Consider the following 11,353-nt stretch of genomic DNA (forward strand, 5'->3'; position numbering starts at 1 on the left):
TATGTCTAAGATAACTGCATAACCAAAATTATTATTTACTGTCTTTGAAAATTCCTATAAAACGGTCCTGCACTTCCAAAACTAACGTCAAAAGCTATCTGTCACCCAAATATCCAAACCCTGGAATGTCCAGGGAAAAAGGCACTGTTATGATAGAATTTCTTCATTAGTTTTGCAGATGCAGTTCTGCCTTGCATAATTTGCATTTAATTATGCACATCTCCATGTAAATCATTACAATCTGTTATTCCTCTCTTAAGTTATTCTCTTTATGAGAGTTTTTATAAAAATGCTCTGCAGTTCCAGAACATGCTGCTAGAGATCCCTAACTATTGTCACTTCTTTCCTAGCACAAGATCTACCGCCCAGACATCGTGATCCCGCACAGCACGTCCAGAACACACGAGGTAACAAACTCGGAAGCTCCGCTGCAGCACCTAGGAAAGCCGCCCGGGGGAGCAAAATCTAACCATTTCCAGCTTTTGTCAGCACCTTACCAAGCACGAAAACAATCCACCCAGCCAGAATTTGTCAATTTTGGAGGGATTTAGAGGCATGGTACAAAAAGACAACAAAAAAAAACAATCCACCCAGCCATTCTTGGGTTATCTTGCCGGACATGTACAGACAGACAGACACACAGACATACACTGCTGAAAACATAACCTACATTTTCATAGAGCTAACTAGCCTCTATAAAATCTAACTAGATATGTACTTGCAGGGAAATCTTCAAGACGTTTCCTGCTATGCGAAAGGCACGAGAGAAGATGTCGGTGTTTGTATTGATGAATACAGCATGCTGGACGGTTCTACTGTCGGTTTGCAAAATGTCTTCAGGTGTTAGCCCATTTACAGTCTGACAAGAATGTCAACGATTGTTTTAGAACTGCATGATGTAGCATAGGACCAAGGACGTGCTTCCATAAACTGTGAGTGGGACTCGTCTGGGCTGTTATAGCGCCAACTATAAATGTCAGAAACGTGAGATATTGGCACAAATATTGAAATACAATCACACAATTTTTTCAATTAAAATATTTCACTTTTTGGTGCAAAAATGTTACATAACACCTTTCAAGATCTGTTCGAGAGTGATGATGACACGCTTCAAGCTAATTTTCTGCTACACCCGGAGATGGTTAATAAAAGCATTAATTGTTGAGCGGTGTCTATTAAAGTACTGGGGGAAAGCAAGTTCGGGTCAATACGGGTCCTGTGTGGAACAGAATCTTCTGATCCTTCATTTTGACATGGAAACTGATAGAAACAGTACGATGGATGTTTCTTTAAAGGGGTATTATGTGTCGTTTCGTCCGCCAGGTTGACGAGGACCGCTTTGTCATCCCTCTGTAGTAGGGTGTGTCCTCAGGTGACTGTAGAGTCCAATTTTCGCCCGGAACCGGCGCTCACAGCGCGGGCAGGAGAACAGAGCAGTGTTCGCCACAGGACCGGCAGCACCCTAGGCCCTCCTTCTTGGCTCGTCTCTTCTGCTGTGCAGCAGTTCTGCGTGCTTCCTCACAGGTACCGGCACCCTCTCTAACTGTGTGTCGCCACAGTGGTCGGTCACTGGCAAGTCTTTCCCACGAGTCTGCCTTTATGTTGAAGGCTTTCAGGGATGCTTTAAGAGAGTCCTTGTACCTCTTCTTTTGGCCACCACGTGACCGTACACCTTCTTCAAGTTCACCATAGAACAGTCACTTGGGCAGTCTATGGGCTGGCATACGGACCAAGTGGGGTATTATGTAACATTTGTGGGGCAGCAATGAAGAAATTTCGCGTGGAAAATCTCCATGTAATTGTTATAAAAATTTTCAACTTTTCAAAATATTTATCTCACATTTCTGATATTTATGGTTGGTTGCTTAGACTGCCTACATGAGGTGCACTGCAAAATAATGCAATGTAAACAAACATGGCAGCTGCGTTTCACTCGGTAAGTGTCATATTTGGACACCTGCACTTCCTGACTGGCACTTATTTGACACTAAGGCCATGTTGATTTGATTATATGGATGACATCCTCTGGGAACCCCAAAACTGATGCGCGCGTGCGAATAAAAAAAAGTTTTGTCAAAAAAAAAGTTGCTTTCACTATGAAATCTACGTGGTCATGAAGGTTGAACAAATGACACAGAATATGTTATGGCGAATGATCTACTCTTCGAATTCATTTCTTTACATTTTTGTCTTTTTTCCTTTGATTTTGGCATTCTACGACATTGGTATCGTTTCTAAATGTTTTCATTGCAACTTATGGTATATTTTTGCTCATTTAGCAGCTGTTTTGCGCGATTTACAGTAAGGTTGAAAACTTTTTTTTTTGGAAATGGCCGGAAATTCATGTGCGCGCGGATGTCATCCATATAATCAAATCAACATGGCCTTAATGGAGTAGGATTGATTCAACTTACTTTGTAAAGAAATGACTTGAAACTCAACTTTTTGTATCGCCATTATTTTGCATAATGCAGCTTCGATGCAAACACATAAATATGTACATTTTGAAACGGATTAACCAAAGTTGTTTCATACGTCGATGAAGGTTAGACACCCATGTCATCAGATACACAAAAACAGTTACAGAATCAACTGGATAGATTTTGAAAGCTGTCAGACGTATATGTGTCGTCATCACGGTGAACGGAATCTGTAGTTAAACAGCTATTTATAAAAAAACTATGAATTAATGTAATATGTAAATGATGCCAAGACAAATTTTAGACAGCCCATATAAAACAAAAATAGGACAGAGTTAAGTTTTCCATAGGTGAAAAAGTTTTCCGTATTTGCGCCAAATATAATCTTCCTGATTTTCATCATAACGTTATAAGCAGTCCATCCCGATAGACCAAAGTCATCCGACCATTTAGGAAAAATGGCTGCAGTCAGGTTAAGTGAACTGCGTGACAATGTTCTTATTTTTGACAATCTCAAATTGTTCAGCATAGTAATCCATAGCCGTATAGTCGGTATAACCGCCCTTCGGCGTAACAGCTTAAGTTAATGATACGGAAGCGGAATTTTTTTATTATAAGGCCACACCAATTTAATTTGTTGTTTCTCGGATTCGCCCTGTCCATTTTTTTCTGATTTGCAAAAAAAAAACATATTTTGCCCCAACGGTTGTCCTTTTCTTTCTAGTTGTTAAAGTTTTTCAATGTAACAATGCAATTTTGTTTCATTAAGAGTTCAAAATCTATTATTTTAATTATAAACCAGCCTGGTTCATGGCTCATATTGTAACATTTCCGGCTATCATGGGGTGCCTTGGAAAAAATCCAAGAAACAACAAATTGAATTGGTGTGGCCTAATGACGAAACAGTATTATAGTACTTTAAACAAAACGTGGTGTGGCAGATCTATCCTGCTGTAGTTACACAGGCCAATGGCGGAATACGCTGTTTTGCTGACCTTAACATTGATACTAGTATTGTATATACATGTACATGTAGCTTTATGTACCATATCCTACCTGTAAGAACAAAAATACAATTCAAAATCATAAGTGCTAATATGTGTATATGAAGGAAATTTGATTGTAATAACAAGCCGTAACACATGTTTACCAGGTCAAACCTAATGCCCCCATTCAGTGTTATTAGATATGATAACATACGTGCAGACAGCATGTACCGGTAAAGTGTTGTAAAGTCCATCTGACTAACGGCATTCTCATCAACTCTCGGAGGTAAAAGTCTGGTGAAAACAGCCTGCCCCGGCCAGAGCCGATTGAATTTATTTCGCCGCCCTGCCCAAAAGTCATTTTTCATTCCATTACCGCCCAGCTCGGTCTGTTGGTCTCGGTAATTGAATGCCCCGGAGTTGTCCAGTGAACCGGGCTGGGAGGGATGCCCGGGGGCCAAACGATGTGACCCGAAGGGCAACAAGGGCAGAGATGGGTCAAAAATTAACAAATACCATGCGTATTGAAAAGTCTTGGGACCAGCACAGTTCTACATATGACAAATGTACAGTCGTTTGTATCCATTCTCACACAAGTCGTTACTCAGTAGATGTTAGGGACGCGTCTGTCGCATCGGGTTTAGAAACAAGCTTACACGGGATCCCCACACGCACCAACCCCGCCTGCTCACGGTCCACGTTCCACAAACCGTACTCCACACCGCACTGATTCTGATGCAGCATGTCAGACAACACAGCTACCGGAAAGCAAACTAGTTCCTGTTATAGGCGCCACACGCGCATTGCTGTCTCAATAACCTCAAAAAGTTCGCCGTTCTTTTAAACTTTTACGTACCTGCATCGAATGTAATTTTACCTCGGCTTGCACGGGTGTGATCAAATACCCTTGACATCCTGCATATTCATACGTTTTCCGTCGGGGTGGGTTTTCCTATACGGCTGCTGGACGCTCCGATGTGTCCGACTACTGAGAGTATTAATAATAATCACATCATTACCGCTCTCTGGCTTGCGGGGTTCTAAGATTCAATCACGTTTTGGTAGAAGAGCTTTTCTTGCAAAAAAGGTGGCAGGATGTTTGTAACTCTTTATAAACGTACTCTGAAACATATCTCTATAGAGAACGTTTCAGATAGAATAATAGAAACTTTATTAGAAACTTTATTCGCAAAATCATGCCCGAAGGCTAATTGCTTTTACAATCAAGAATAAAACTCATTGCAATACAGTAACAGGAGACAGGTAACAACTGTCTGGAAAAAACTTCTACTTCTACTACTACGCTAGCTATTATGGGGTTCGACTTCTTCTTTGAAGGCAGTGGATAATGAATAGTCCCACATTCTGCATAATTAGTGGGTTTTGTGTTTTTAGTAGAAATGCAGTTTTTTTGGTGATCTTCTAAATGACGAAAGGATGGAGAAATTGTTGTAACTGTCTGAAATAATCTGTTTCTTTCGGTCTCATAGTGAGGACACTGGCTAACAAAATGTATTTCATTTTCCACTGCATTCATTGTACAATATTTACATAATCTCTCGTGCACAGGTAGTTTTCTATAGCGGCCTTTTTCTATCTCTAGTGGATGCGCACTTATTCTAATCTTACACATGGCAGCTCGCTCGTCGAACTCATTGTGGCTGTTAATATGTGCCTTATGACATTTCTCTACCATCCACACATTGCTAAGATGTTGTGATGATGATGAAAGACTTTTATTGTACATTCATGCCACGGCGGGCAAGGTACAGGTCAAGACTTTACAGACACATAACAAACGTGGAGACAAAAGATACACTACTTGGCTTAGACATACATACATAAGGAACATACAAGGATACTATACTAGGCTAATACAAAGTATTGTAGCTACTGAGCCACAGAGTGGTCAACTTCTTCTCGCTTTTTTGTACAATGGAAAATGTGGGGACTGATCTTGGGGTTTGTCTATTACTTACTTAGTCCTCTTCTGAGCCAGCATGGCTCTTAAGGCAGGAGGTAGCTCTTCCATCTGGCCCGGTCCGCTGCTATCTTTGGTGCCTCATCGAGAGTGAAACCATGGCTCCGCACTTCTTTGTCGATGGTTCTTCGCCATGTTTCCTTCGGTCGTCCTCTAGGTCTCCTGCCTAACTGGGGTTTGTCTATGCGCATCAAAAAATATAAATTGATACCAAAATAATAGGACAGTGGCATAATCCGCTTGAGATTACCTAAACGTAACTAATACCTCTGCAGTGACAAGATCATTCATGTGTTTATAGTTAAAACATTTGGATCCAACACAAAAAATTCTCTCACCTAGAGCTTTTAAACAATCAATCTGGTCTTCCTCAGTAGACTGACCCAGTGAAGCTTGTCACGTGGCTTCTTTGAAGTGTGACGTCAACACTGGATCAAAGGTATCTGGTAGACGATGTCGGCCCCCGTCGCGGTTCAATGTAGGGTGATGGGCCCTGATGTATATGGCTTCCTTCACCCCTCTCAAGAAATAGTCTTGTTTAGTGTCTAAAATCCTTACAGTGTCAAAATGTCCGGGTGACTCTATACGGATGTGTTGAGACACCTCTGAACTAACAGAGCTAGGCCGTGTATGTTCTTGAAACCTGGCTTTTAGAGACCTTTCTGTTTCCCCAAGCTCTAGGTGAGAGAATTTTTTGTGTTGGACCAAATGTTTTAACTTTAAACATGTATCAACACAGATGAACTTTGAAGATAGTATGAGATCATTCATGTTTAGATGCATTTAATCACACAGCGCCCCTCCACAAGACACCAGATCAACCACACCAGCACTGTTCACGAAACTCGTACATGAGATGATCACATATATAATTTATAAAACATTTGACACAAACAAACCCTTAACCCTATTCAGACAGTGGAGGGGGGCTTTTGAAGCCCGCGCCGACGTCATGTTGGATATCCCCTGACCATTTTCACGATTTTAGCCCAAAAAAATCACACAAATGACATCACAATGACGTCATTTTACGTCAAAGTAACAACAATGATGTTATGATTTATTAATTCTACTAAGTACTACACTATCCTCTGAAAATTTGATGGTACTACGATATACGTAGTTGTTGAATTACAGGGCACGGGCCTCAAAAGCACCCCCTGTCTGAATATAGGGTATATACATGTAGCATCTGTCCTGGCCGTGGTGTGCATTGGCGTGTGTATTTGAGCAGAAGTGCTGTAGCTCAGGAACACGCACTCACAAGAAAAAAACAACAACACTTGTTACAATAATGTTGAGATGTCATCAAACATGATTATGAAATATGTCATATGAAACCCGGCCTCTTGACCTCAACTCCGAATTTTTGTGCTGACCATGGAACGGCACTGGATTATGATTTTGTTGTCAACACATTGGACTTTTGTGCTTTTATGTTTACTGTATGTTGTCCTGTTTAACTGTATGTACTGTATTGTTCTGTAACAAGCTGGCCCCCTTGGAAAACAGCTATTGTAGGCTGAATGGGGTCACCCAGTCGTCTTGAGGTGAAATAAATAAAGCAGGACCCACTTTGGTCCATTGTTTGTCACCAGTAGTTGTCAGAGGTACAATCAGAACCTTTTCTGCAGTTTCATGATGAGGGGAACCAGGGAAACTAGCAGAATAGGGGAAAAATCAAACCCTTGACTCCTTTTTAACAACACTGGACAGGTGATCAAACTCCATAGTTGTGATAGCATGTTCTAAATTCTTGTTTAACAAGGATTATGACCTCAAAATTTGAAACTGTAGGAACCTTTTTTCAGCTCTATTGCATTCAATTTGGAGTCTGTGGAGAATGTCATCCATAGAATTTATTACTTGCTGTGGCCTTGACCCTTTTTCAACATAATCCAATAGAAGACAAGAATAACAATAAACAGGTAATTCTTCTCTCTCTCTTTATTACGGCCAAGATGATATTTGGGAAACAAACTTGCAGTCCAGTTAGAGAACACATGATATTGGGCTATGATGACATTAGCTTTTAACTTCTATGTTATTAATTTCAAGAAACTGTCAACACACATTCTAAACTGCCATACGGACATGCTATTTCATCTTGAACTGCAATTCTTGTATATTTGAGATGTACAGATGTGTAAAGTATGTACTTCAGTGGTAGATGTCTGGTTGTTAAAGGTATCCAAGGCAATTCCAGGGCGGCAAAACAAAAAATTCTGGATGAGGACATCTGTGTGGTATTGGCATTTACTACCATTTCGTACCCCATTTTCAACATCATTTCATGAAATAGCCCCAAAACAAGTTGCATGAGAAGTCCCATTATTTTAGGTACCACCAATAAATAGCTAGAACCAGCCAATGATACGAAACAAGCAACCCTTTTCTGTCATCACATTTTTGCCTCACGGGTATGCTATGGGATAGGTTTGATTCAACATACAAAGTGACCAGAAAGTTTCATTTTAATTAGAAAATCCAGTTTTGCCGCCCTTCTATTTCTTTGAGTGCCTTTAAGAAGTCTGGAGCTGTCTCTGTGCTGTTGACTACCATCTGTCCTGCTGTCTGCTGTACCCCTGATGGTGGTCCCTGTCCCGGTCACCTCTGTCCCGCCGCTGGCCCTGGTACTGACGACCCTGCTGCTGGTGGTACCCAGACTGACCTGCACACAACAACACATCAGTGGAGACTTTGTTTGTTTGTTTGTTTATTTATTGTTTATTAACCAGAGAAACATATCGCCCTGGAGGGCGGTTTTCAATGCACCCTGGGGGGCAAAACCCCAAACACAATAAAATAATAACAATATAATACAACATAAAGTAATCACTGAAGAAAACTAATGTACAATCAAGGGGCAAATTAACATAAGGTAACTTAAGCACGAACTTAAGTAACAGAAAAATAAGCGGTCCAAAATAGGCATACATCAAATAATATCAAATCAATCATACACAAATCAGAATAGATAGTAAGTGAAATAAGGAAAATTTGCATATCAATGTACTTTGGATTACAAAACTGACACTGTCACATGGTCAATAAGGCCTAGGAAAATTAATGTTGTGTTATCTATTACGGTTGTGAAAAAATTAGGGTGGGTAAGGGTTCACTTTTTCTTACTTTTTCTTTTTCTTTTTTAAACTTTCGCCAAAGTGATCCAACAAAGATAGTTATGACAATAAAAAGGATCAGTATATTCACTATAAATGAATAAGTGGCTGAAATGCAGTGCTGGATTAAAATGAATAAATGAGCACTCCCCCATGACAGAGCACTTCAGAGAACATGATCATGGTGGTAATTAATAAGGAATAAGCGAGGAAATGATGGGAGATAGAAGAGAGGGAATGGAAAGAAGAATATGAAAGAATGTAAGAGCTGACAGAGAGAAAAGAAAGAAAATTAATGATGTTTCAAAATCCACTTGAGCCTTTTCTCACAGGTGTAGGAACACCAAAATGTCTCTGCATAATGACTACAAGTTAAACTGTCCTGAGTAGATTGAAGAGATGTGTGTTTACCTTGCTGCCGCTCTTTCCCTTGATGATGGCGCTCTTTACCTTGCCGGCCAAAGCGACCCTCCCCCTGCCTGGTGTAGAAGGCAGACGTGCCCTGTTTGACCTCCAGGATACGTTCGTTGTTGTCCACGAGGTTGGCCAGTTTGTCCGACAGTTGCAGGGCCAGGTTCTGTAGACGTGTGGGCTCCGAGCGGTGCATGACCACCGTCTGGGTGGGTTCATCCCAGGATGCCTGGAGAAGGTACAGTTCGATAAGTTAAAGCCCTCCCACAACCACTAGCATGGTCGCATATGGCAGCGACCACTCACACACACTCACTCACTGTCCGGTTTATCGTCTGTTGTTCCCCGTCTTCCGAGGGTTAGACGTGCTTGCACAATACGACTGGGGCTTGATGGCAGCACGCCACTTGTCTCTGTCCTGTGGGTTGATTTTATCTAAGTTCAGGTGGTGGAGGTCCTCCCGTATATTGTCGTACCATTTCCTTCTAGGGCGGCCACGGGGGTTTGGACCCTCCACATCCAGTGTACATCCAGTCTCCATTTTGTAGCCCTTGGGCCGCACAGCTGTGCAATCACTACAGCAGGGGGCTAGTCCACTGGTAGTGTTGTGTGTTTAACTCCCACTCTTTCTCAAATGCTAAATGCTAAGCAGAGAAAGCATTATGTACCATTTTTTAAGTTTTTGGTATGACTCGGCAGGGGATCGAACTCACGACCTACCAAATGCAAGGCGAGCACTCTACCCACTTGGCCATTGCACCGGTAGGAGGTACAGTATCATTTAATAACCCCGTACACCAGCCGACCAAGACTGGCTGAAGTTTGGGAGCTGTCTGACCAGATTTAGGCCACACCTACATGTACATTTCTATATGAATTGAATCAACTACTGCCTGATTTTTTTTTTTTTTTCTGCCCATGTAGACCTAAGCTGATTATGCACAGAACCTAATCATTGTAAATCATCAAGTTACTTCTCCATTGGAAACCCATCACACCCATGAACAAGTGCTAGCATATACATGTCTTATCCACTGTGTTGCCACTATTCTGCTTTAACTTCAAACTGTAGATTTTTACTGTATCACAAAATTTTGGAGTCTCGACTTCAATGACTCAACATGTACACATGCATAGTTACAGAACTTTGTTCCAGCACAAAAAAAGGAACCTAACTATGCATTTTCCTTCAATTTTGTCTACATTTGGAAGATAAATGATCCACTGCGCTGACTTTCCCCAAGCGAGATGACGCCAGGAGTGCATTAAAGTGGCAGGAAGACGGAACCTTCCACCGCCATGGTTCAGAGAGGGTTGATGTGCCCTGGTGTAATGTCATGTATGTGCCTCCTTCACACCCCTCATGTCTTCCCCCCCTTTTGATGCACTCCTGACGTCACCAGAGAGTCAGTACTGAGTGGATCATACTTTTGACGAAGGTTGACGAGATTGACTCAAGATTCATGGTGTGTTCCCATTTTGTGTTAGAACAAAGTTTAAACTCTACAACTTACAGTAACTGTTACTATTAGATGCTTTAGCTTTAATTGAACATGACAGTACTCACAGCCAGCTCCTCATTGATGATCATTTTACTGATGATGCTGTGTACCACTGGTCCATCCAGCTCAAACATCTCTGACAGGGTTACCAAACTGTAACAGGCAACATGGTCAATGTCAATGTCGGTGTCCTCACTATGAGACCGAAAGAAACAGATTATTTCAGACAGTTACAACAATTTCTCCATCCTTTTGTCATTTAGAAGACCACCAAATACATGTAGATCAACTTTCTATACAAATCATACTGAATTTGAGTTAAATTTGAGTCAAAATTCACTGCCAGCCCCCAGCCAACCGTGACTGAACCTCCCATCAACACTCGACTGTTTCAAATAATCTGAAACAGTAGCTGACCTGGTCGAACACCAACCACAGCCAACATTACACCTGACCTACTCCTAACCATGGTTGGAGGAGTTAGTACGCCATATTCGGCTATGTGTGACAGAGGCTTTTTCTGGGAAAACTGGGGAGGTATCCATGTCTGGTAAATGTACTAACTACCGGGTAGTCTGCTGACAAAGTCTACAAATGAGTACTACTACTAGTAACCCTTACCAGAGAGAGTCATATATAGCGCTGTAGGTGAAGAGATAGGTGCGCAGACTCTCCTCCTGAATCTTCCTACTGATGAGTTCACGAACCTTCTCTGCCTCGGGGAACAGATCCCACACCTGTGGACAAAGACAGACAAGTACATATACTGCTCTAGGGCTGCCTGTGACTAAACGTACAGTCAAATAGACATCTTATTTTGCGACCAAAAAGGCATATTTTTTACCATAAAGAATTATGCATAAGGCCACACCAATTTAATTTCTTGGTTAACAGATTTTTCAAGAAAAATAATGGAGCAGGCAGGCGAAAA

The 11,353-nt window shown here is 41.4% G+C and overlaps 1 protein-coding gene across 1 annotated transcript in view; it reads right to left on the reverse strand.

Annotated features, from left to right (window-relative positions):
• Positions 1-7,322: 7,322 nt before the first annotated feature.
• The window catches only part of LOC109469564 (eukaryotic translation initiation factor 3 subunit C-like), a 25,040-nt gene continuing 21,009 nt past the window's right edge, over positions 7,323-11,353 (reverse strand). Inside the window, exons 20-23 of the mRNA XM_019768099.1 lie at positions 11,044-11,159; positions 10,488-10,575; positions 8,921-9,149; positions 7,323-8,058 (exon numbers count right to left, since the gene is read on the reverse strand). Of these exons, the coding sequence (XP_019623658.1) occupies positions 7,943-8,058; positions 8,921-9,149; positions 10,488-10,575; positions 11,044-11,159 (549 nt within the window). The 3' untranslated portion in view covers positions 7,323-7,942. The remainder of the gene's footprint in view (positions 8,059-8,920; positions 9,150-10,487; positions 10,576-11,043; positions 11,160-11,353) is intronic.

Source organism: Branchiostoma belcheri, unplaced genomic scaffold (assembly GCF_001625305.1).
Source record: "Branchiostoma belcheri isolate BF01 breed outbred unplaced genomic scaffold, Haploidv18h27 scaffold208, whole genome shotgun sequence".
Classification (NCBI taxonomy): domain Eukaryota; kingdom Metazoa; phylum Chordata; class Leptocardii; order Amphioxiformes; family Branchiostomatidae; genus Branchiostoma; species Branchiostoma belcheri.